Consider the following 27,749-nt stretch of genomic DNA (forward strand, 5'->3'; position numbering starts at 1 on the left):
AACTCGGACATGGGAGGAGTTCAGAGAATCTATGGAGAACGACTTTTGGACGGCTTCAAAGCGATTATAGACCACCATCCGCCTCCTCAGGAGGGGGAAGCAGCACACTGTCTACACCGTATATAGTGGGGATGGTGTTCTGCTAATGTCGACCGGGGATGTTGTGGATCGGTGAAAGGAATACTTCGAAGACCTCATCAATCTGACCTACACATTTTCCAATGAGAAAGCAGTGTCTGGGTAATCTGTGGTGGGCTCTCCCATTTTAGGTTGCAGAGGTAGTTAAAGAGCTCCTCTGTGGCAGGGCCCCGGTTTGGTTAGACAATACTCTGCAGCATTTCGTGGACATCAGGGACGATGCCTCTGGATTGGCGGACTGAAGTGGTGGTTCCTCTATTTAAAAAGGGGAACCTGAAGCTGTGTCCCAACTATTGTGGAATCCTCCTCGTCAACCTTCCCAGTAAGGTCTATTCAGGTGCACTGGAGAGAAGGCTACGCCCGATTGTCGAACCTTGGATTCAGGAAGAGCAGTGTGGTTTTTGTCCTGGTCGTGGAACTGTGGACCAACTCTATACTCTCGGCAGGATCCTTGAGGATTCATGGGAGTTTGCCCAACCAATCTACATGTGTTTTGTGGACTTGGAGAAGGCATTTTACTGTGTCCCTCGGGAGGTACTATGGAGAGTTCTCAGACTATGGGGTATCAGACCGCCTGATTGAAGATCGACAGAAGGATTGGTGCGGCGTCTGCAGTGATGCGGACCATGCATTGGTCTGTCGTGGTGAAAAAGGAGCTGATTCCGAAGGAAGCTCTCAATCTACCTTGATCTACGTCCCTATCCTCACCTGTGATCATGAGCTTTGAGTTATGACCGAAAGGACAAGATTATGGGTACGAGTGGCCGAAATGATTGTTCTCCGTTGGGTGGTGGGGCTCTCATTTAAAGATAGGGTGAGAAGCTCTGTCATTTGGGTAGAGCTTAGAGCAGGGGTGCTCACACTTTTTCTGCAGGCGAGCTACTTTTCAATTGATCAAGTCGTGGGGATCTACCTCATTCATATATATAATTTATATTTACTTATTTATGAAATATATGTTTTTGTTAACAAGTTAAAGGTGTTTAATGATAATGCAAGCATGTTTAACACATGTTAATAAATTAAAGGTGTTTAATGATAATGCAAGCATGTTTAACACATAGTTAATATTGTTAATAAATTAAAGGTGTTTAATGATAATACAAGAATGTTTAATACATATAGTTAATATTGTTAATAAATTAAAGGTGTTTAATGATAATGCAAGTATGTTTAATAGATATAGTTAATATTGTTAACAAGTGAAAGGTGTTTAATGATAATGCAAGCATGTTTAACACATATAGTTAATATTGTTAACAAGTTAAAGGTGTTTAATGATAATACAAGCATGTTTAACGCATATAGTTAATATTGTTAACAAGTTAAAGGTGTTTAAAGATAATGCAAGCATGTTTAACACATATAGTTAATATTGTTAACAAGTTAAAGGTGTTTAAAGATAATACAAGCATGTTTAACACATATAGATTCCTTTCTTTCATTAAGACAAGAATATAAGTTGGTGTATTACCTGATTCTGATTACTTTTGCATTGATTGGAATCAGACAGTGGTGCTGATAACGTCCGCATTGTCGAATGGAGGAGAAAAAAAGTCCTCCTTTCTGTCCAATACCACATGAAAGTGGTTGGTTTTTGGCATCTTATTTGTCCAGCTTCCGTACACTTTACAAGAAATACATTGTCGGCAAACTCCGTAGCTTGCTAGCTTGTGCACGCCAGCTTTCTGAGACTCTTATTTTGTTTGTGCAACTGTGCAGTCGGTCTTTGGAGTTTTGACGACAGGTACGGCGCCAGAGTCTGTTGAAATAAAGTGTTTCTCGCCTTCCAGTCGGTAATTTTAATGACTCAGAAGACCCTCGGGTGCCGTGAATGTCAATCAAGTGACGAAAGTGACGTCATAGTGAAGATTTATGGTCGCTCATTTTTAGGACTATTTTTTTAATGCCTGGCTGGTGATCGACTGACACACCCTCCGCGATCGACCGGTAGCTCGCGATCGACGTAATGAGCACCCCTGGCTTAGAGTAATCTGGCTCCACATCGGGAGGAGCCAGATGAGCTGGTTCGGGCATCTAGTCAGAATTCCCCGCTAACGCTACCCTGGAGGTGTTTAGGGCACGTCCGACTAATAGGAGATAGCGGGGAAAACCCAGGACAACCATGTCACTATGCATATCTTATTAAATACTTAAATAATGCATACAGGTATGAATACTGATGGAAACAACAACCTCAAAAATGAAAACAACAATTTATAATGAATAAGTATTACAGGTGAGCCATCTACTAATTAATCCCTGTGATTAATCTGGTTAAAACTTTGAATAAAGTGTCATCTAATAATATAAATTTCAATAATATTTATTTATGTTCATAACCTGACAACAATTCACAGGACAAATATGTATTAGTAATCAATGTTGTATCCTTTTATTTTTTAGGATTATTTACAGAACTTCTGGTCAGAACTGCAGCCAGCCCATGAACTGTACAGCTCCATCTGCCAGTCTCTGCAGGAGAAGGAAAGCGAAGGCACAGAGAGAGAGTTTACTGATCATCTACCTGCTGAAGTTCTGGAGTCTGGAATCAAGTCTGGACGCTACATTCAGGTATACCAGACATCATTGAGCCTTGTAGTTGCCTTTTAAAACGTGTGGACATGTTGAACTTGGTGCTTGAGCAATTTTTAGAGCTTAAATCTCAAACTGAATTTTTAATGGAGGAAAAATATTGTTTTACAACCCCAGAGGTTGCCAAATATTGGCCTTTGGATGGCAACTCAGTTATAATTACATCAGGGATGGACAACTTCTGTGATGGCAGGGCCAAATAAATGTCACCGACCTTGACTAAGGGTCGGGCAGCTCATTACATACAAGAAAAATGTTAATATGATAATTGCATGACTGCTAGCAGACGAGAAAATGCTTTAGTGGTGTGTTATGTCCTCCATTTACCGCAAAGGCGTGCAACCTGGAGGCCAATTTGGGCCCGCACCTCATTTTTTATTGGCCTTGGACGTTTTCAAATAACACGACAAATTAATTAATATTTACATATCATTTTTTGCCACATGACTGAAAATCTGTTTGTGGTAGTAGGTTCCTGGAGGGTGTGGGGGGATGTCCCCATGATGGCCATTGTCTAGTTTTCATGATTGGCCTTGACACTAAAACAAACAAAATACAATCTATATATATTTCAAGACAAATCTCTGTGTTATCAGCGATTAGTAGCAACATTTTTGTTGTATATTGTTACACAATTAACTTTTTTGCTAATCCTCACTCCCGCTAGTCAAAGGCTGTGTGCTTGTGGTAGTGTTCCGCACACTTCCACATCTCGCCTTTAACTGGGTTTCTGGCAAAATATTCTCTGAAATGTGCACAGCCAGACGGGAGAAGCTGATCCTTGTCAGGCTTTTACCTGCAACTGAAAGGAGTTAGACACCTCTGCTGTTGTCACAAGACGATTTATCACCTTTCTTTTTATATATGGTGATAATGGTGGCCTTTTTCCAGTCTTGCGGGACATTGTGAGTTGTTCGGATGGCATAGATGAGCTGATGTAGCCGGCGAGTGAGAAGGTAACTTCCATACTTGAGCTGGGATGGAGTCTGAACCTGCACTTTTATTTGTTTTTAAGGCAATTGATTGCTTTCCGAACTTAATGAAATTCAGGAACTTCATCAAGTTGAGAGACAGAGGGGAAGCTGGGGAGTTCATCCAGAATGGTCGGGTCTGTGAGGTTGTTCTGATTTAGTACGGTGCTGAACTGCTCTGCCCAACGTTCTAGAATGTGTTCTTGTTCCTTTATGAGGGTGGTGCCATCTGCAGATCTGACTGGTGCGATGTTTCTGCTCTGGGGCCCATAGGTGTTTTTGATTGCGTCATAGAAGCCGTGCGTGTTGTTGACATGTGCAAGAGATTGAATTTCTTGCGCTTTCTTGATCCACCAATCGATCTCCTTCTGCCGTAGAGCTCTTTGTGCTTCTGCTTTGATAGTGGACAAATTCTTCCTGAAGGCTGCTTATTGAGGGTTGGCTAGAGCAACTGAGTGTGCCTTGCGTTTTTCCTTTAGAAGGTTGTGAATGCCAGGTGCGTTTTTGTCAAACCAGTCTTGGTGACGTTTCTTGGTCAATCCCATTGATTTTTCAGCAGCACGGTAGATAGAAGAACGCAGAGTGTTCCAGATAGCGTTTGTACCCTCAATGGCAGTGCTTTCCGGGATGCTGTACAGTTCGGCTTGCAAGTCGACTTCTAAGATGGTGAATGACTGGGAGGAATTTAAGTGTACCCCAGTCGAGCTTCTTGCTGAAGCCTGTTTGCGGTGTTGCGGACAAATTTCTAGGTTGACTTTTGATCGAATCAACCTGTGGTCCGTCCAGCATTCTGCACCTCTCATAGCCCTGGTGATCTGGAACTCTCTCTGGACAGCTCGTATTGTGATTATATAATCTATCAGATGCCAGTGTTTGGATCTTGGATGCTCTCAAGAGATCTTCAGTTGTTTTTTTTGCTGAAAAATTGTATTAGTAACGACAAGTTGGTGCTCTGAGCAGAATGTTAGTAGTCTGAGACCATTGTCATTCAGCTTGCCTATGCCATATTGGCCAAGTACGCCTTCCCAGAGCCCGTAGTCAGATCCCACACAAGCATTGAAGTCGCCCATTTGCAGAAGTTTGTCACGAGGTGGTGTTTTCTGGATGACAAAGTACAGTGTGCTGTGGAAGTTGTCCTTAATGTCCTCACTAGCATCTAGGGTTGGTGCGTATGCGCTGATGAGAGTTGCGCGTTGACCTTTCGTGAGGGGAATCCGCCAGGTCATTAGCCTATCGCTGATGCCTGTTGGTGTTTCTGGGAGCTTTTTAAGCAGACTGGTCTTCACAGATAAGCCTACCCATGGAGGCGGAAAGAATCTGGGGGGGAGTCCTTTCCAGAAAAAGGTGTAACCTTCTCCAACTTCTATTAGAGAGTCCTTGCCATGAAAGCGGGTTTCGCTGAGTGCTGCTATCTCCATGTTGTATTTCCTCAGCTCGTGGGCAACCATTGCTGTTCTCCTGCAGGTACGGGTGGATTCCTTGGATGCGTCCAAGAGGGTTCGAACATTCCACGTTGCGATTGTAAGGGGTATTTTTTTTGTCTGTGTTTCGCCCGCAGAGAGGGATGACCCGACAGCCGTGGTAAGCTGTCTGAGTTGAGGGGGAACAGGCTATTTTTCGGCCACCTTTTGTAGGCCTTTCCCTCTCCGGGGTGAGCAGAGCGGGGCTGCTCAGTCGCGTGGGGAGCTACCAAAGAGACATGCTGTTCCGTCCCATATCTCAGCAACCATCATTCCTGTGATGCTCTCTGTGTAGGGTTGGGCTAGGTGCTTCCAGTCATATCCATGACCTGCACCCACCGCTCTTCCCCATCGCCACAGGGCTTTGTAAGGGAGTGTCGGAGAGGGGTGGGTTGGGGGTTGTTGTATGGGCCTGAGCATAAATGTATGTATTGTTGCATTAGAAACAATTGTATTGTTGATAATAGAGATAATTAGTAATATTCATTATCAATAGTGCTATTTCTATTGGTATTTGTATTGCTCCATTTGTAGTGCAATTATGTTCATTGTCATTTCTGTATTATTAATATTTACTTCACTAACTGCTTCTTTGCTATCACTTTTCGTATAATATTTGTACATGTTGTATTTGCTTATGCAAATTATCTTTGTGGTTGTTGTTGTTGTCTCTCTGTCTTACCCCCCTCTTGTCCCCACAATTTCCCTCTCTGTCTTCCTTTTTTTCTCTTTCTTTCCCCCCCTTCTGCGGTCCAGCTGCGCCAAACATTAATATAAATCCATTTAATAAAGTCAAATACAAATAAGGCAACAAGACAAGTATCCCACACTTCTCTTTTGTAAAATAAATCTATACAGCAAATATGGGTATCTAGTACTACATCAACAATATGAATTGCCTGAGTAGCTAGACAGTACAATAAAAATATTGATCAATTATAGAATACAATTAAAGTAATACATTTTAAAATAGGAAATAACATTCACAGCAAATATTTATAAGTTTTGCAGCAATACAGAATATACAGAACTTGCAATAAACAACTTTCTTGTCGATACTCATAATTCCGGAGGTCAGGGAATGCAACCTCACTCGCCTTAACCATCATTGTTGCATAAAGAATAAGTGCTGTGTTATTGTTGTGGCTACTCGCTAGCGCTGCAGTGCTAGCAAAGTTAAAGGGTTGCTCTTTTGGCGTGTTCAGGTCAGCAATGAAATTTATAAAGCACGTCAGACTGTTTGTGCTTCTTTTTGGAGTCGGTACGCTACATTGCTTACAAGATGTTACTTGCACAATATGACCACTAATCACGTGTTGCAAGTTAGTGAGTTTGGATTCATTTAGAACTAAAATTAGGCACTGATACTTACTTCTCTTTATGTTAGCACCGGTGCCCTTATAGAACTGTGTTTCAATGTCCATCCCTAGTACCTTGTGGGAATCTGTACTGAAACGAATAATCTGTACCCAAAAACTCACAATACAAATACATTTATCGTTGTACCACTCACATCTAGAGGGTTTTAAACACTTGCAATTAGTTAATTGCTTGTTTTATCTTGCTTGGGTTAACATAAATTCCACTCTTCTCTCTTTTATCAGGGAATGTTGAATGTCAATAAGCATCGGGCACTGACAGAAGCTTGGGTCCAAACAATGGGTCTCTCAGATAAAAACACAGGTAAGGTACTGTAGCAATTCTAACCTTGATGAATAGAACTTACTTTTGTATTTTCCCTCTTCTTTGTGAGCCATTCACTTGACTGTTCTTGTGGTCTCTTGTATTATCCGTCCCTACTTGTCTGCTGTAGAGTTGAGCAGCGAGGTGTTGGTGTACGGAAATAAGAATCGTAACAGGGCTGTGCATGGGGACATTGTCGTGGTGGAGTTGTTTCCAAAGACTGAGTGGAGAGGGAAGGTCTCAGTGCTGACTGAGGGACAAGGGGATGATAAGAATGGAGAGGACAGCCAAAGTAAACCTGTAGCTACAGGTGGGACTCTCATTTCTAAGATTGCATCCAATTCTTGGTCAAAGTGATGAACTTTCAAACTCTGTCCAAGGTCTATCACAATGTCTTATGATGTCTGAATAATTAAACTTTCAGGGCGTATTGTGGGCATCCTGCAGAGGAATTGGAGGGACTATGTGGTAACATTCCCATCAAGGGAGAGCTCTCAGTCCCAGAGCAGAAATTCCCAGCGTATTCTGACTGTGCCTTGGGACTATCGCATCCCAAAGATCCGCATCAGCACACAGCAGGCTGACGCTTTGCAGGTCTGGTTTACTTTTAAAAACAATAATCTCAGTACACTACATAACAGTTTGGCTAACTTGGGTAAATATATATATATGTTAGTATGATATGAAATCTATCCATCCATTTTCTTTTACTTACCGGGGTCTATTTGGCATCAACCTATTTATAAGACAGTGCCCACCGCACTGCGGGGAAAACTGATTTAGGCCGCAATCTTGTACTTTCGGTCTCTACCCAAAGCTTGTGACTATATGTGAGGGTAGTAACGTAGATTGATAAATTAAGAATAATAATTAATATTATATAATATGAATGATAATATATAAGTAATAATAAGGGCCCTACCCTATTCACTTCCGGTGTGACGTCACGTCAGGAAAAGTGCTGACGCTCGCTGCTGCTGCCGCGAAAAAGCTCAGTGCTAACTTTCTATCTGTGTTTCTAATTGTTTTAGAGCTCTCGATATTCTTTCTCAAACATATTTAGTAGTCTTATCAAACTGGCAAAGCACCCACTCCCTGTCTTACCGCCCCTCTCTCAGCTACCTAGCTGCTAAGCTAACGAAGCTAAGCTAGTCGCGGCTCAAAGAAACTACGCTCCAAAGGCGTCTGCTACTCTTAGCCTATTGCTCCAAGAACTCGACTTGGTGAAAGAAACAACCTAACTACCAGCTAAGCTAACAAAGCCAAGCTCGTCGCGGTCTAAAGCAACTATGCTCCGAAGGCATATGCTCCCTCACAGTGCCGCCACTTCTCTGAAGACAGCAAGAACTGGCTCCCTGCTCTTCATGCAACTTTCTAATGGATAGGTTGGCCCTACTAGAGGACCGTGTCTTCCAGTTAGAGCAGAGTAATTTCGTAACTTTAGACGCCGCGGTCACATTTGCTAGCGTTAGCTGTAGCAGCCCTAAGCGGCCTTCAAGCCACGGTGAAACGGTTGAGATGCATAATAGATTTAGCCCTTTGGCTGGTCCTGCATGGTACCGGGCACCACACCTTAGTCATAGGGGACTCCATCACCTGGAACATACAGCTGAGTAAACCAGCCATAATTAAGTGCACTTCCGGGGCCAGAGCACCTGACATTGAAGCCAGTCTTAGGGAGCTGACTCGTTGTGGCTTGTTGCAGCCCTTTGAGACATTTGAGATTAAGGGCTATATAAGTAAACTTTAACTGATTGATTGATTGATTCTCTCGTCGGCACTTCAATGTTTTTTTACGTGCTTGAAGTTATGCACGTTCCTCTTATTCGTATTCATCCAGACTGCGGGCACGTCAACTAAAACTGCATAAGTCTAGAATGAAGGCAGGCTCATTACTAATGAGGCAGACTTTGCCATCACGGCTTTTTTTGGGGCCGTTTAAAAATGATGAAACATGGAGTTTTACTAACACTTTTGGATGTCATTGAAATCCATGAAAAAGATAACACTTTAAATTTGAAAATGACGTATCAATCCAGACAGTTCTTGTCACGTGAACATGTGTGTTGCCAAGGTGATGTAATGTGTAGGCCTTTTTCCTGGCTGGATGTGATTAATAATCTGCAGATGAAACTCTATTTATCTTATTATTATAACAACCCTGATGTTATGTGTAAAGTTAAGTTGTGTTTAGTAAAAATGTTTGTGACGCCGTGGCACGTCAAAGAGGCTTGACAGCTGTTAGTGTGTAGGTGTTTTGTTGCGTGGGGAGCGTGGGTGTTTGATATTACCTGTCAAAAATGTATAAAATCAATTGATAGACGCTACATTGAGGGCCTGATCTATTAAAGGTTTACGTGTACTAAAACACTAGCAAACTTGATAGCACACACAAAGCTGATCGACAAAACTTTTGTGCGCAGACGATTGTGTCTCTTAAGTGAGCAAAATAAGGGCCACTGTTGCATTTTGCATTTCTGTCTTAATGCATATGCAGATAATATGCTGATCATCAGAACGCCCACAATGCTGGGAGAAGAAAATGCAAATACAAGACTAAAATTGTACTGTGAGGTTGTTTTGCGTCTATATTTAATACGTCTAGAAAGGACGTGCAAACTGGCAGTTGCGCAGAAAAAGCTGTGAGAAAGGAAGCGATTGCGCTGCAGCTGCGTCATATGTATGCTTTTCAAAAATAAAAAATATTAGACAAATGGTTTATTCAACAATATAGTAATTCTATCGCTGCTGGATAATTTAAAGGGCTTATTAAAACGAATTAAATTGATGTGTTTTGGTGTTCGCTGGCGTTTTTTGATGACATAATTTTTTTTTTTATGTAGGGAAAAAAAACTTCTTGCAATGTGCATTTTCTTGCGTCTCGCAATTTAGTGCCAGAATCTTCCATTGGCGCACCTTCAGCATGGTATAAAGTGGGTTCCCTGCAGGACTGTTTCTAAAATTCCCAGAAAAAATTGGTACAAATGGCCTGCTGCATGTTTGAAAACGTAGCAAAATGCCATATTTAGGAGCATGATAACATGAGTGTGCAGTAAATGGGTGTCTCCATAGTCAATGCGCGTAGTACACCCAAAAACATAATTTAAATAGGGAGGTATGCACCAGTTATCAATTTTACACGCAGTCTTAGTAGATCACACACAACACGCCCATTAATAGTGCAAGCAATTTTGTAGTTTAACACGGCAGATATACGCGCAATCCTCCGTGCTATAGTCGCACTCACAAGACAAAGACCTGCATTTTGATAGTTAACTCAGTAGGATTATGGTCCTTGGAGCCTCATCTTAATGGATTTTTTTGCAAATGTCTCAATTGAAGCAATCAGAATAGATTTGATAGTTTTTTGAAAGTTTCTTTTATAATTTAAATACATGTGGTGTACACTGTATTCAACTCTCAAGTGCAGTATAATGTTTCACCTGCTTTGGGCATTGAACTTCTTCCAGCCTTAGAGGCAGGCAAGAACAAAAGTACCTCAGTCGATGGGGGAATATGCGGAAGGCCAGATTGGACAGGGAACACCTCAATTAAGGGGAACTGCACTTTTTTCGCCTATCATTCACTATCATTATGAAAGACAATGTATTATTTTTTTAATGCATTCTAACTCGTAAATAAACGCGAATAAAAGTCTGCTTACAATGGAGCCAATGGGAGGTCCTCTATTCCGCCCATTAAACCCAATAAATAATCATCCAAAAACCGCCAACAATACACCGTTCACATTTCGTGACTTAAATATTAACCAAGTATTAGTGATATTGTTATTATAAGCGCTAACACAGACAAACTATTTACAGCAGTGCCTTAATCACTAGCTTCGTGACAATTTTGACATGATCGACTGGTGAGGTGCGTTCTCGCCTTGCTGCTCATGAAAGTTTATTGTAAATAAATCATGTCTCTCACCGGATAAGTAACGGATAAGGACGTAATCCGACAAATTGGTCAACTTTGACAGCCAATTTAGACCCGGAAATGGCGAGAAAGACACGAAAAGACGCTTAATTCTTCCCCCCTTTTCCTCGCGAGGTTTATACATCATCCATCCATTTTCTACCGCTTATTCCCTTTGGGGTCGCGGGGGGCGCTTGAGCCTATCTCAGCTACAATCGGGCGGAAGGCGGGGTACACCCTGGACCAGTCGCCACCTCATCACAGGGCCAACACAGATAGACAGACAACATTCACACTCACATTCACACACTAGGGCCACTTTAGTGTTGCCAATCAACCTATCCCCAGGTGCATGTTATTTGGAAGTGGGAGGAAGCCGGAGTACCCAGAGGGAACCCGGAGGGAACCCACACAGTCACGAAGAGAACATGCAAACTCCACACAGAAAGATCCAGAGCCCGGGATTGAACTCAGGACTACTCAGGACCTTCGTATTGTGAGGCAGACGCACTAACCCCTCTTCCACCGTGCTGCCGGATTATACATCATTCTTCATCTAAATGGGAATATAACAAGAGTCTATCAGTTGGCATCCTAATCAGCATACATTGTACAGTAAGTGATGTTTTATTATGTTTGTTGGCGCTCATGAAGTCTGTAGTAAGTAGTAATTAGTGATGTTGTCAAAGAAAAAAGTGAAAGTTGTGATGTCTTTTTTAATTAATGCGCCGCTTATTCTTAAAATGATCAAAATACGTAAATATTACATGTTATTATAAATGTGCCTGTTACTGCATTACATATATACTTATAGCATGTATATAAAACCTTAAAGGAGGTGTTTGGATGTTTTTTTGTAGGCAGGATAGAGCGACTCCCATAGGCTCCATTGTAAGTGAACTTTTGATCGCATTTATTTTAGGGTTCAGGATATTTGAAACAGCTCTCGGTATAATAAATAATAATGTATGATTGCAATACACCAAAACAAGCACAACAATTGACTTACTGTTCAATGAAGAGAGCAGTTACAGCTTTTTCATTAACTTTGTAAATAAAAAGCTTTGGTAGGCCTGGGCAATAGATCGCTTTTATATATCAACATGAGTTTTTTGCTGCAGACCATCAAAACATTTTATATTTTTCTCTTCTTGTTCTAGCACATTCTTTGCCCACCGTACATTCTACCCATTTTCTTACCAGAGATTCACACTCTAGCAACAACATATATGGCTAATGCTAATGTGAAGGACAGCGAGATGTTTTCTCCAGAGAAGATAATAGTTTTGTCAGTAGTTTGGATTTGCAGCATCAGATGTAAACCAAGTAACTACACGCTGCAAAGTTTGTTGATAAAGCAGCAGCACAACAAACTTAATCAAGCAACTGAAACACAAGCATCCAGCCATGTGAGGGAAATGCAATTCTTCACGAGGCGAACAAGTGCGCAACAAGTCGCTCTACACAAAGCTAAACCTGGCCACTTTTACACAGCTTAATAGCCTGACTTTATCTACTTATTAAAACAACAATGCTACATTTTTGTTTTTAAAAGCGTGTTAATTTGCATGTGACCAGTGAATGTCGACATACATACAAATATGTTCCTGTGACCTCCCTGAATCTGAAGTTGAAAGAAAATACTGTAGCAAAAAAAAATTAAACATCCAGGCATTGGTACACACAGTGGTCATTATCTGTAGCTAAAAGCAGAGCTTCACAAATAATCACATTTTAATCACAATCACACTTTTTGGATGCCACGATTAAATGCGTGAGATTCATGGGCGATTTGAACATTTAAAAACCAGGCTGCGCTGTATACCAAATCAAGCAATTTCACCACCGCAGCGGCAGAGAAACAGCTCTGTAAAGAGCGCACCCCTCTACGCCGGAGACAATTGTGTATGGGCATAAAACGCTATCACAACGCCGAACTTATGAACAATAACATTGTTAGTGTTGTTAACATTAACACTGACAAACGTTTCCCAAGGTTGCTGCAGCCGATTAACCTGACTCTCGCCAGATCCTTGTAGTTCGCTGAGCTCCACACAAGGATCTGGGCTCGAAGGCAATGCAAACTCCTTCAAAATAGCAAATAATAATGAACCAATCAGGATCGCCGGGCAGGATTTCATAGATGTGACGTAGCGCCGAAGCGTCTGTTAGATTCAAACAACAATGGCGGCACGCAGCGAGGAGTCGTGTGCTGAGATATTTTCTTTGCACAAACGACATCGATCGTCTACTGACATTGCTGCGTTGTTTCAGTAAAAGTTCTCTAACTTTTCGCTCTGTCGTTATCCAATATGTCGGGTGTTCTGTTTTGGATTTCCCAACGTCGCTCTCATCAGCGTCACGGGTTGATTTTGATGTGAGTGGTTGCAGTAGCACGTCATTCAAGATAACGGACAAGTGGTTTATCCAATCACATACAATGATGTTTTTACAAGGCCCCGTCTTCGGAAATACATCTTCTATTGAGAAGTCTCAGATCCTTGTGTGAAGCTCAGCGAACTACAAGGATCTGGCGAGAGTCAGGTTAAAAAAGTATACGGTGAAGGAGAAAACTCTTGTGTTAAACTGTAAAGCAATGTGTAGGGAACGTTGCCACAACTTGTTTTAACATCTTGCCGTTTGTTTTCTGGGATGGTCATTCGTCCATTATTTAATTACTAACTTTGTCAGTGATCCCAATAACACCAACACTAGCTAAAATGTTTTGTCATCTTATTAAATTGAACGCAGGCTGTAAATTGACAGCACGCTGAGTTGTCCGCGAGGCACAAAGCTTGTTTATTAGATGTGAGCGGTATCACTTCTATTTATTTTTGTTGGTCAAACTGTTGCACTGAACCACGTGGTGTTGTTGGAGAAGAACAAAGCTTTTTTATTAGACTTAATATTATCTTAATTGGCCAAACTGCTTTGTGTTTTGTATTGATGTGAAAAAAAATGTTTTTTTTTAGAGCTGTCCGATAATATCGGCAGGCCGATATATGCGTTAAAATGTAATATCGGAAATTATCGGTATCGTTTGTTTTTTTTGTTTTTGTTTTTTTTATTAAATCAACATAAAAAACACAAGATACACTTACAATTAGTGCACCAACCCAAAAAACCTCCCTCCCCCATTTACACTCATTCACACAAAAGGGTTGTTTCTTTCTGTTATTAATATTCTGGTTCCTACATTGTATATCAATATACATCAATACAGTCTGCAAGGGATACAGTCCGTAAGCTCACATGATTGTGCGTGCTGCTGGTCCACTAATAGTACTAACCTTTAACAGTTAATTTTCCTCATTTTCATTCATTACTAGTTTCTATGTAACTGTTTTTATATTGTTTTACTTTCTTTTTTTATTCAAGAAAATGTTTTTAATTTATTTATCTTGTTTTATTATTATTTTTTAAAAGTACCTTATCTTCACCATACCTGGTTGTCCAAATTAGGCATAATAATGTGTTAATTCCACGACTGTATATATCGTTTGATATCGGTATCGGTAATTAAAGAGTTGGGCAATATCGGAATATCGGATATCGGCAAAAAGCCATTATCGGACATCCCAAATTTTTTTCCATGTCAGAAAGTTATTACTTTAAAAACAGTTCATGTGACAGAATTTTGTGACTGTTTTACGGTATAGAGTTAATGCCTATATGAAATATTTCTGCTCAAATTCTGTATGGATCTGTCCAGTTACCAATACAGTATGTGTCCCCACATGTTGATAAAGCAGCAGCTTTATCATTCTTGCACCCTTGGACATTTGCACAGCACGCTGTTCTGTTTGTCTCCTGTGAGTTGCACTAGCAAGACTAACAGCTAACCATTGTGCTAAATAGAGTCTGGAGACACGTTTCCGTCGGGTGCAAACATTTCTGTCCGGTGTTGTGGCGAAACCTGCTCCCTATTGGAATTCATGCACCCTTTGTGCGCCTGCGTATTAATCCAGGGAATGCAAAAATATAATTGTGCATTGACACACTCTTTTACATGAACTCAATTGTAACTAATTAACTATATATTCTATTTTGTCATTTATTATACATGTTTCACACAATAAACAATCAAATGTAAGATTAGGTCAAGCGTTGGTGTCCAGTTGATGACATGTGAGCCACCCACGAAAAAAATTTTTATGGCACCAAAAAAAAAATATAGCTAAATGCATGATTTAATGGGAATAAGCTGAAATGTTAATAATGAACACAAGACACAAATATTTGTCTTTAAATATATGGATATTGTTTACTTAGCCTTTTTATTGTACTATTTGATTACAAATTACTCGATGGCGTTGCGTTCCAATACTGTTCTACCTAACATAATAGATAATTGTGATTTCAGTATTGATAAAAACCATCTTCATTATTATTTTGGCCATAATCGTGCAGCCCGAGATCAAAGGTTTAAATTTCTGTTGGAACACTTCTGTGTTTAGATTGGTGTAGGTCTTCCAATGCTTGCGTGGGTTTTCAGAGTTGTCCGTCTTCCTCCCACATTCCAAAAACATGCATGTTAGGTTAAATGGAAACTATATTGCCCTTAGGTGTAAATGTAGGAGTCAATTGTTGTTTGTACGCATTGTATGTGCTCTGTGATTGAGTGGCGACCAGTCCAAGCCAGGGTGTACTCTGCCTCTTGCCTAAAGTCAGCTGGAATAGGCTGCAGCTCACCCGGGACCCTAAGCAGTATAGAAAATAAATGGATGGTCATTGCCACCAATCTATCTTATGTTGTTCTTTTGTTCAGGACCACAGAGTGGTGGTCCGCATTGACTCATGGGAAAGCACATCACTGTATCCTAATGGGCACAGCGTGAGGGTTCTGGGTCGGGCTGGTGAGCTTGAGACAGAGATACAGACTATCCTCTTAGAGAACTGCATCCACGTGGCTGCCTTCTCTGATGCGCAGGTCAGAGAACTCATACTCATGAATGATCTGTTTATGTTGGGAAGAATTACCTCCAAATAATATTATGTTTTTTTTCTCCAAACTCTGACCGGGCCCCAGCTGAGGGAGATGCCTGTCAATTCTCCCGAGAAGCCGTGGAGAGTGGATCCTTCTCAGGTGGCTGAGAGGCGGGACCTGAGGGAAAGTCACATGGTGTTCAGCATCGACCCTGCAGGCTGCGAGGATGTGGATGACACACTGTCCGTGCGCCGTCTCGCTGGAGGAAAGGTGCTGGAGCTCGGGGTCCACATTGCTGATGTTACACACTTTGTTTCTGAAGGCTCACTCACCGACTTGGAGGCACGTGCAAGGTGAGAGAGGGTATTAGTCATACTACATACCCCGTTTCCATATGAGTTGGGAAATTGTGTTAGATGTAAATATAAACGGAATACAATGATTTGCAAATCATTTTCAACCCATATTCAGTTGAATATGCTACAAAGACAACATATTTGATGTTCAAACTGATAAACTTTTTTTTTTTTGCAAATAATCATTAACTTTAGAATTTGATGCCAGCAACACGTGACAAAGAAGTTGGGAAAGGTGGCAATAAATACTGATAAAGTTGAGGAATGCTCATCAAACACTTATTTGAAACATCCCACATGTGAATAGGCTAATTGGGAACAAGTGGGTGCCATGATTGGGTATAAAAGTAGATTCCATGAAATCCTCAGTCATTTACAAACAAGGATGGGGTGAGGGTCACCATTTTGTCAACAAATGCGTGAGCAAATTGTTGAACAGTTTAAGAAAAACCTTTCTCAACCAGCTATTGCAAGGAATTTAGGGATTTCACCATCTACGGTCCGTAATATCATCAAAGGGTTCAGAGAATCTAGAGAAATCACTGCACGTAAGCAGCTAAGCCTGTGACCTTCGATCCGTCAGGCTGTACTGCATCAACAAGCGACATCAGTGTGTAAAGGATATCACCACATGGGCTCAGGAACACTTCAGAAACCCACTGTCAGTAACTACAGTTGGTCGCTACATCTGTAAGTGCAAGTTAAATCTCTCCTATGCAAGGCGAAAACCGTTTATCAACAACACCCAGAAACGCCGTCGGCTTCAGTGGGCCTGAGCTCATCTAAGATGGATTGATACAAAGTGGAAAAGTGTTCTGTGGTCTGACGAGTCCACATTTCAAATAGTTTTTGGAAACTGTGGACGTCGTGTCCTCCGGACCAAAGAGGAAAAGAACCATCCGGATTGTTATAGGCGCAAAGTTGAAAAGCCAGCATCTGTGATTAGGAAGATTAATGGCGATACGGTGTTGTAAATAATGGGGATTCATTTTAAACAATTAAACTGTATGTCAAATTTCCTCTTTAATAAAGTAAAATTGTAATATTCATAAACATTTTATGTAAATTCAAACACATTATTAGGTCCTTATTCAAATCCACTCTCTACATTGCTGGCAGCAAAATGATTTAAAATATTATACAGTGTGCCTTTAAGAGTATTTGCACAACAAATAAATTACCTCGACTGAGTAGAACTAGAATCACAGTGGTATAACAAAAGATGGTGGAACTGAGATAACGTTCAAAACAGATGAATGCGCCTGATCTTGTGTTGGAGAGCAAACACTTTAAACACGCTTGTGTAAAAAAATATATTGTAATTAAAATTACTGGCTGCTCATCAACAGTTATCATCAATCATAAAATAATGCCCCCCACCTGGTTATCTGTGTGCAGATAAAGATTGCCCGCCGGAAAAGATTGCCCGACAATATGTGCGCGCCGCAGGGTGAGGGGGAAGACGGTGTCGCCTACGGAAGTTATGTGACGCGAAGGTATACACCAGGCTTTAGATTGCCCGCCATAATAATATGAAGTATAATCGATAAAACATTGAACATTAAGAGTATGTGAACCATTTCTACCTTGTTTACTTCCCTGACTTCCTAAAATATTTTGTAATCCATCAGAGACATCTAGCCACCCATCCATTTTCTATCGATGTCCCTCAAGCAACTAAAATGCGTCACACATGTCCAAGTGTGGAGAGTTTTTTTGCATATATTACCCATCAGGTCTACTAAATGGATTAAATGGGTGTATTTTATTTGTATGGTATTATTAGACATATTTTTATAATGTCCACATAGTTCAGTGGGCAAATTGTGTGTTTTTGTTCCGCATATTTTAATGTTCTGTGTTTTTTTATGAATAATTGGACCATGTCTGAATCGGTTGTCCAATTAGTACCTATACAGTTAGTCTGTGCTATGTGCACTTATGTAAAGCATGTAGTCATTACCAATTGATGTTAACCTTGCCGGTCGGTTAAAATTCTAGTTTCTTAGTTCATGTTTTAAAAGTAAATTTGACACCATTTCAGACAATTCCTAAAAGTTAGGTGAATTATTATTTTATTTTTTACTATTTTTAACGGAATGAAAAAAGGGACTGAACATTCTTGTCAGTCATGCAACAGCAAGGTTTTGTGTGTGTGTGTGTGTGTGTGTGTGTGGTGTGTGTGTGTGTGTGTGTGCGTGTGTCTGCATGCGTGCGTGCGTGCGTGCGTGCGTTTATATGTATATACTGTATATATGTATTGATGTTAATTAATGTATGTTAATATATTATATATATATAAATTTTTTTGCAATGTGTTGCTGCCATTAAATTCAAAGTTAATGATTATTTGCAAAAAAAAATTAAGTTTCTTTGTTTGAACATTAAATATCTTGTCTTTGCAGTGTATTCAATTGAACATAAGTTGAAAAGGATTTGCAACTCATTGAATTCTATTTTTATTTAGAATTTACACAACGTGCCAACTTCACTGTAAACTTTTGACCACGACTGTGTGTGTATATATATACAGGTAAAAGCCAGTAAATTAGAATATTTTGAAAAACTTGATTTATTTCAGTAATTGCATTCAAAAGGTGTAACTTGTAAATTATATTTATTCATTGCACACAGACTGATGCATTCAAATGTTTATTTCATTTAATTTTGATGATTTGAAGTGGCAACAAATGAAAATCCAAAATTCCGTGTGTCACAAAATTAGAATATTACTTAAGGCTAATACAAAAAAGGGATTTTTAGAAATGTTGGCCAGCTGAAAAGTATGAAAATGAAAAATATGAGCATGTGCAATACTCAATACTTGGTTGGAGCTCCTTTTGCCTCAATTACTGCGTTAATGCGGTGTGGCATGGAGTCGATGAGTTTCTGGCACTGCTCAGGTGTTATGAGAGCCCAGGTTGCTCTGATAGTGGCCTTCAACTCTTCTGCGTTTTTGGGTCTGGCATTCTGCATCTTCCTTTTCACAATACCCCACAGATTTTCTATGGGGCTAAGGTCAGGGGAGTTGGCGGGCCAATTTAGAACAGAAATACCATGGTCCGTAAACCAGGCACGGGTAGATTTTGCGCTGTGTGCAGGCGCCAAGTCCTGTTGGAACTTGAAATCTCCATCTCCATAGAGCAGGTCAGCAGCAGGAAGCATGAAGTGCTCTAAAACTTGCTGGTAGACGGCTGCGTTGACCCTGGATCTCAGGAAACAGAGTGGACCGACACCAGCAGATGACATGGCACCCCAAACCATCACCCAACCATGCAAATTTTGCATTTCCTTTGGAAATCGAGGTCCCAGAGTCTGGAGGAAGACAGGAGAGGCACAGGATCCACGTTGCCTGAAGTCTAGTGTAAAGTTTCCACCATCAGTGATGGTTTGGGGTGCCATGTCATCTGCTGGTGTCGGTCCACTCTGTTTCCTGAGATCCAGGGTCAACGCAGCCGTCTACCAGCAAGTTTTAGAGCACTTCATGCTTCCTGCTGCTGACCTGCTCTATGGAGATGGAGATTTCAAGTTCCAACAGGACTTGGCGCCTGCACACAGCGCAAAATCTACCCGTGCCTGGTTTACGGACCATGGTATTTCTGTTCTAAATTGGCCCGCCAACTCCCCTGACCTTAGCCCCATAGAAAATCTGTGGGGTATTGTGAAAAGGAAGATGCAGAATGCCAGACCCAAAAACGCAGAAGAGTTGAAGGCCACTATCAGAGCAACCTGGGCTCTCATAACACCTGAGCAGTGCCAGAAACTCATCGACTCCATGCCACGCCGCATTAACGCAGTAATTGAGGCAAAAGGAGCTCCAACCAAGTATTGAGTATTGTACATGCTCATATTTTTCATTTTCATACTTTTCAGTTGGCCAACATTTCTAAAAATCCCTTTTTTGTATTAGCCTTAAGTAATATTCTAATTTTGTGACACACGGAATTTTGGATTTTCATTTGTTGCCACTTCAAATCATCAAAATTAAATGAAATAAACATTTGAATGCATCAGTCTGTGTGCAATGAATAAATATAATGTACAAGTTACACCTTTTGAATGCAATTACTGAAATAAATCAAGTTTTTCAAAATATTCTAATTTACTGGCTTTTACCTGTATATATATTAGGGATGTAACGGTATCAAAATCTCATGGTACTATACTATATTATTATTACAGTATTAAGGCCATGGTATGATATTATTGTGATATATGTCCAAAACAAAAATTACTTGTAAAATCTTATAGTGTATAAAATTAAGTGGCAGAAATGTTTAGGATAGACACATTTACTGTAATTGAACACAAGTAGAAAGCTCACATGTTCTAATCATATTTGTCACTACAAACATGAAAGTCCTAAGAATTGGGCAAGGACAAGTGTTTCAAGGACATATTAAAAAATAAAACTTACAGTTGCTTGTCTTTTTTTTTTGTCAATTTAAACATCAGTGTAAAACAATAATGTTCACTTTAGTGTCTTTCAACTTTTACTTTATTGGAGGTAGTGTCCTCCACAGTGGACATGTTTATATCAGTCTGGAATATGCTTTTTCTCAGAAAAATTAACTAACAATATCATTTTTAATAATGTAAATACCTCAAAAACTAATGTTTCGTTTCGCTGGCTTCAAATATATTTTTTTGGGTGACAGTTTATGAGGTGGCGACTTGTCCAGAGTGTACCCTGCCTTCCAGTGCAGCTGGACTTTTTGTCAACTACCACACAAAGTATTTTAGCATCGACCCACATCAGATTAGTTTTATTATAGCAAAGAATATCAAAGGGACCCTCTGTTCATTCTTCAATAATATTTTTTATGCTGCTCTCCATGGAAAAAAATTGGACACCTCAGCTTTAAGAAAAACAAACATCTTCAGTGCCAAAGCACATTTATTTTCTTCATCAAGTTACTCTTTGTGCATGCATGTCCTTGCATAGCAACTGTAATATATCCACTCTGCATTATTCTGCTCTCTTTAATTTCCCAATTACTGTTAAGGATTGTTTTAAACAATCCCCATAACCCAAAACTACCTTGTTTTTTACCTCCCTACATCATGATACTAACTGACTTTGGCAATATTGAAAATGATGTGACACAAAAAAGCCTGAATTGACCCATGCCTCACTTGTTTCAGGGCTACAACCTGCTACCTTGCAGACCGCAGGTATGACATGTTGCCTGCAGTTCTCAGCGCAGATCTCTGCTCTCTGTTGGGAGGAGTCGATAGGTCCGTAAGTGTATTGTTTCTGTGAGATGTACAGGGGGTCCTCGTGTGGTCACAACGCACTCCCATAAACGTGTATTGTACAAAAAAAAACGAGAGCAAATTGCTTGAACGCTCACTACATTGTACACTGAGGAAAAACAACGCTACTTTAGTGTGTTTTCGTTTTTCCTTCTTTATGTCTTCCAAATATGAGGCAGATTCTTCTGCTGGTAGTGGTAGGTAGGAAAGTGAATAGGCATGTAAAATGCTTAGAAAGAGTAAAAATGTCAATCAAACACTGCGGCCGTCATGAAGGATAAATGTGGTATCTTTGAATGTGTAGAAGCATCTGCTCTTATGAAATAGACAATGATAACTAAACAGCATAGTGATCTCATTATATAGACATCTCTACGTACCACAGGACCAACCATAGGAATAAAAGTTAGGAATCATTTTTTGTTACTGTTTTACTATATATTTGTATTCAATCTTGTTATTCCTACTGTATTTTATATGTCCTTCATGTGCCCTGGATATAGTGTCTAAGTTCCGATTTAGACTAAGACTTGAATTACACTGTCGTCGTAAGAATGGAACTTTCACGTAGATCGAGGACCTCCTGTCTTCACATTTCAAGTCAATACACATCATTTGTATGATTGGTTGATGCATGTGTAAATCCAGGTACGCAATGAGCGTGCTGTGGGAACTTGACGCACACACCCTTGCTGTCAACAAGGTGTGGTATGGTCGCACAATCATCCGCTCCTCCTACCAGCTCCATTACGAGCTGGCTCAAGCGCTCCTCAATGGTGTGGAGACCGAGGTACCAGAATTGTCCCATCTTTGCTCCCACGAGAAGGATGACAAATTAGTTCAGCTTATTCAAGCTCTGGAGATGCTGACCCACGTGGCTCGACACCTACGGGTGCAGCGGGATCAAGGCGGTGCTTTGGAACTGGAAGGTGTGGAGGTATGAGAAGTTTATTGTACACTCTTATAGCAGATGATGCAACATTTGGTATCTAAATTATTCAGAAATATATTGTTGTATGTTAGGTTTTTTGAATTATTTAAACACTTTCAAACCGCTGGACTACGGGGCAGCTGGTTGCGTCTGAGTGGCAATGCTTGCATCAATTAAAGTTAAAGTACCATTGATAGTCACACACACACACACACACAGGTGGGGTGAAATTACCCTCTGCATTTGACCCATCCCCTTGTTCCACCCCTTGGGAGGCTAGGGGAGCAGTGAGCAGCAGCAGTGGCCACGCTCGGGAATCATTTTGGTGATTTAACTCCCAATTCCAACCCTTGATACTGAGTGCCAAGCAGGGAGGCAATGGGTCCCGTTTTTATAGTCTTTGGTATGACTCGGCCGGGGTTTGAACTCACAACCTACCAATCTCAGAGCGGACACTCTAACCACAAGGCCACTGAGCAGGCTATATGCTATACATCCACGTAACTAGAAAAAATTCTGCACAAAGTTCAACAAAACTAATTTTAGGAAAACAAGACAATTCAAAATACAAGCACTTAAATGGGCAAATGTTGAAAGCATGCAAACAGTCCAAAACCAGCATAAATCATGACGATCATGAGTTCATAGAACATAAGACTAAAGAGAAAAACTTGGCTAAGCTTGAACGCTAACGCTTAACTTATCATTTCTCTTTTTGCTAAAACTCAGTAAACAACTAGCTTCATTTACCCAATAGCCAGTGGCGGACCTAGCTTCAATGTTGCCCTAAGCAGGACTCCCTTTCCCTTATTGCAGGAGTTGTTAACCTTTTTAACCTCAGGGCCCAACTTTTCCACTACAGAGGGGCCCGCAGCTCACTCAAATATTAATACTGAATTATTAATCTTACTCTTGATTTTAATCGTAACCAATAATTATATCTAAAATACTTAGTTCAACAGGATAAACCTTGTCAAACGAGATGTAACTATGTGTTAATCACAAAGATTATTATCAACGTTTATGTCTGTTATCAACAATAAATACCAATCGAATATACTGCAATTACTCATAAAAACTGATGGAACTACATGTACGCAGTGCTAAATAAATCAATTCTAATTGAATTAATAATAAATCATAAAAATTATGTTTCTTAAATAAACTGTCAGTAACATTTAAGTGTAAATGAAAATACAGCTTCACCACTTTAGTCATATTATTTGCACTTGATACATTTCTTATGACTTAAGCTCCAGACTTCAATTTGTTTGAGATTGTCATAACTGCCCCAATTGGTGGAAAAGTGTATTACAACTCAGTACTGCTGCAGTCCACACAGATCACTGCTGAGAAACAGATCTTAATTTGGTTTGCGGCCCAAAAATGGACCCAAGCCCCATTGTTAAGAAACATTGCCTTATTTGTTGCTCCAAAAACACTCATATTCACATCATAGTAGAGTAGCTACCATTAATTTTTGACTGCTTGAAGATGGGAATGTGTAGAGCAGCGGAGTCAAACGTATGGCTCGCAGGCCGGATCAGGCCTGCAAACAGGTTTAATCCGGCCCGCAAGATCAGTTTGCTAAATATAAAAATGTGCTGCATTTTTTAATGAAAGAAACTGCTGTTCTAAATATGTCCACTGCATGTCGCAATAGCAATTCAAGTGTTACCCACATCACACATGACAGTGTTTAAAGATGATGTGTCAGCTGACTTTAAGCGCCCTTTGGATTGGCTGCCACTACTGCAATCAGCGCAAGCAATCAGCTGCTCCTTTTGTGGCTGGCAGCATCGACGCACAATACATGTTTTCATTGTAAATTATCCACTTAACGGATAAAAATAAGATGCAACGACTTAAGTCCACTTGACCATCATCTTTGTAGTTAGAGTTCCATGCAGCACTTGCAATTGGTTGAATGCACGATGCACACCCTGAACTTTATTGTAAAAATGTGTGTTTCTACATGTGTTGTATTTGTTCTATTTTTCTTCATACTTAAATCTACCATGTTCACATTGGTTAAGTTTGTAGTTATGTTACCTTGATTTCGGCTATGGTGTCATTTTGATAATTATTTTGCTTATATTGTAATTGTGATATTTGAATGATGATAAATGAATGTGTTGTGGCAATATGTGGATTCCATCAATGCGGCGGATTGAAGAAACACTCTTTTCCAAACGTTTTTAATGAACTGCCAACATGAGAATTAAAATCAAAACAGAAGTGCTTAAAGTTTAATGGCTTTGTAAAAATCCTGAGACAGAGTCTAAGTTCATTGTGTTCTGCATGGTGTTTTTGAAACTGCACCAACTAAGTGTTTTGTCAAGAGGATTTTTTGTAATATGTACATTTTCACAATCTGCTAGTACTATTTTTGGCCAAAGCAAGACAGAGAAAACTTTATTAGAACTCTTTATTTTTAAGTTTTGATGCCATGATTTTACCAGTCCGGCCCGATTGGGAATAAGTTTCCTCCATGCGACGCCTGAGCTAAAATGAGTTTGACATCCCCGGTGTAGAGTAATGATTGTATGAGGAGGGAGCCAACTAAAAATATACTGGGATTTGCCAAAATATCGATATGCGTTTGTGATATCCTGCTTCCTGTTTGACTTACATGATGTTAATGCTTCTGTTCCAGGTGCGGGCCCAGCTGGACAATGACAAAAATATCACAGCTCTGGTTCCGCGTCAGCCTCTTGAAATTCACGAAACGGTGGCCGAGTGCATGATTTATGCCAACCACTGGGTAGCGCTCAAGATCCAGGAAACTTTTCCTCATCAGGCTCTGCTGCGGCACCACCCACCACCACGTCAGGAGTTCTTCAGCCAGCTGGTTGACAGCGCCAAGTCCAAGGGCTTTACCATCAATACCAGGTTTGTCTTTTCTCACGCTGTTCGCCTCTACTGTGGATTTTGGATTGCACTCGTGTCGATATCGATGCTTCAATTCATGACTTTGCTCAGATTTACTGTTTGTCAGCATTTTAATTTATTTTTGGTGATCTCATTTAAAGTGCAAGTGATAATTATGCCGGTGCACATACCTGCATTCCAATGCAGTTATGTAAAAACAGTCAATCATCTTATTTCTAGGTTAAATTTAGATTATTTATGTTATAGCTCAAATACCTCTGCCAATCTCTTTGAAATATACCGGTAATAACAATGATCTAAATTTACCTTGAAGATGATCTCGTAAATGGATGATCAAAATAATGACCGGTCAGTTAGTTGTTGATTGGACTATTCCGCTGAATTACTGTGATGATACCGCAGTAATTGTGGCCAAAGTAACACATTGAATTATCTCAAAACATTGACGTTATTGGTTCAAATAGTTCTACAAATATGGAATACACTGCAGTTTCTGAACATTTATCATATCTGTTTCCCTGTAGGTCCAATAAGGCTCTAGCTGACTCCCTGGACCAGGCTGTGGACCCACAGGACCCACTGCTGAACAAGCTGCTGAGAATGATGGCTACCCAAGCCATGTCTCAGGCTCTGTATTTCTCTACTGGTGCTATTTCCCAAGACCAGTACTACCACTACGGTATGTACTGGGATATTAATACTCAAAGACTAAAACTATTTACAGTAGAGCACGTTTAAGTTGGTCCTGTCCTGTTTTGAAAGGTTTTCAAAATCTATCAACGTTAACTTCAGTTGGAACGAAAGTAGGCTACCCTGCCCGGTCAAAATTTAATGCGCACTATCTGCTCGTGTGCTGTGTGCGCGCAGCAGTGTGTTGTTACAGCTTAGCATAACAGCGGAGAAAACTTAAACGAAAGCCCACAGCAAAGCTAAATTACATGCATAAAAGGGGTAGGTGCAAGTTCAACCATTCGTGGCTTCAGAAAATCAATGTATGCTGGAAGCCGATGGATGGAAACATAAAAAGTGTTTAGGACCCGGATGTGGAGCCATCGATGAGGGAAGCATTTGTAAACATGGCGGTGAAAGTGAATGGAATGATAATGTAAAAGTCAATCATCACAGATAAGTCTGTCAAAAGATGCCACAAACACTTGCACAACTACACAAGGTTCAACTTAACCCCCCCCAAGAAGTGTTATGTGGGTAAAGTGGCGCCAATGGCCGGAGGAGATTAATATGATATGTTTACTTGTGAAATCATACTATTACAGACAGTAAGCCCGCGCTCATTTCTCTGTGGTAGTACTCTACTGTAGGGTTGTACAGTATACCGGTACTAATAAAGTAACGTGATAGCAATGAATTAAAAACGATACTATAATGCCTTTGAAAAATACCCTTACTTTTTTTTATTCGCATGTTGCTGTGCGGCGGTGATCTACAGAGCGGAGGCGCATGTTGAGTGTTTCAACGTGCGCACACTGAGCCGAGAGCGCATACAAGAACAGCGTGGAGAGGAAGAATGGCACTTTCTACTAGTTAATAAAGAAGGTGCGTGAAGCACTATATGGAGGTATTTGGGCTTCAATACTATCGATAAATATGACGCTTTAGAGGGGAACTGCACTTTTTGGGGAATTTTTTGCTATTGTTCACAATTATTATGAAAGACATGACGATGGCATTCTAAATATTAAATAAATGCGAAGTATTACAATCTTTGCTTCAAACTTAGCTATTATATTTGAAGCAATCAGATCATCAGGTAATATAGTTAACTAGGTCCCCGGCTGTGCCCATATAGATAAGTAGACACCCACACAGCTGTTTGGCTTTTTGCGAATTATTAGCGCAATCTAAACCGCCCATCTAGCGCAAACTCATGCAAGAGTATGACTGAATTTTGTAACAATTTGTGTTTTATCTTTAACAATGTGTGTTTTACCTGCAACATGTCTTATTGTGTAGTTTTAGGCATAGTATTGTTTTTAGTATATACTAAGGATTTTATTTGTCTTAAAGAGGAACTGCACTTTTATGGAATTTTGCCAATCGTTCACAATCATTATGAAAGACATGACGACAGATGGATTTTTTTCATGCGTTCTGAATATTAAACAAATTCGATCAAAAGTCCGCTTACAAAAGAGCCTATGGGAGCCCCTCTATTCTGCCTATAAAGCCCCTAAAAAAACATCCAAACACCTCCATTAAGGTTTGTATATACATGTTGTAAGTATATATGTAATGTAGTAGTGGGCACATGGATAACAACATTTAATATTTATGTGTTTTAAACATTTTAAGCATACGCGGTGCTTTAATTTAAAAAAACACACCACGGACTTTCACTTTTTTTTTAATAACATCACTGATTACTACTCACTGCAGACTTTATGAGAGCCAGCAATCATATTACTTACTGTGCAAGGTCTGATGTTATTACAAAACCCAAAAAAAGTTGGCACGTTGTGTAAATCGTAAATAAAAACAGAATACAATGATTTGCAAATCCTTTTCAACCTATATTCAATTGAATAGACTGCAAAGACAATATATTTAATGTTCTAACTGAGAAACTTAATTTTTCAAAAACAATTTGAAATGTGGACTCGT

At 40.1% G+C, this 27,749-nt stretch overlaps 1 protein-coding gene across 1 annotated transcript in view; it reads left to right on the plus strand.

Moving 5' to 3' along the window:
• The window catches only part of dis3l (DIS3 like exosome 3'-5' exoribonuclease), a 74,860-nt gene that overhangs the window by 27,406 nt on the left and 19,705 nt on the right, over positions 1-27,749 (plus strand). Inside the window, exons 5-14 of the mRNA XM_061975175.1 lie at positions 2,545-2,712; positions 6,769-6,847; positions 6,978-7,157; positions 7,272-7,441; positions 15,537-15,698; positions 15,798-16,048; positions 21,197-21,289; positions 21,956-22,244; positions 24,895-25,130; positions 25,655-25,809. Of these exons, the coding sequence (XP_061831159.1) occupies positions 2,545-2,712; positions 6,769-6,847; positions 6,978-7,157; positions 7,272-7,441; positions 15,537-15,698; positions 15,798-16,048; positions 21,197-21,289; positions 21,956-22,244; positions 24,895-25,130; positions 25,655-25,809 (1,783 nt within the window). The remainder of the gene's footprint in view (positions 1-2,544; positions 2,713-6,768; positions 6,848-6,977; positions 7,158-7,271; positions 7,442-15,536; positions 15,699-15,797; positions 16,049-21,196; positions 21,290-21,955; positions 22,245-24,894; positions 25,131-25,654; positions 25,810-27,749) is intronic.

This window comes from Nerophis lumbriciformis, linkage group LG15 (assembly GCF_033978685.3).
Source record: "Nerophis lumbriciformis linkage group LG15, RoL_Nlum_v2.1, whole genome shotgun sequence".
Taxonomy (NCBI): Eukaryota; Metazoa; Chordata; class Actinopteri; order Syngnathiformes; family Syngnathidae; genus Nerophis; species Nerophis lumbriciformis.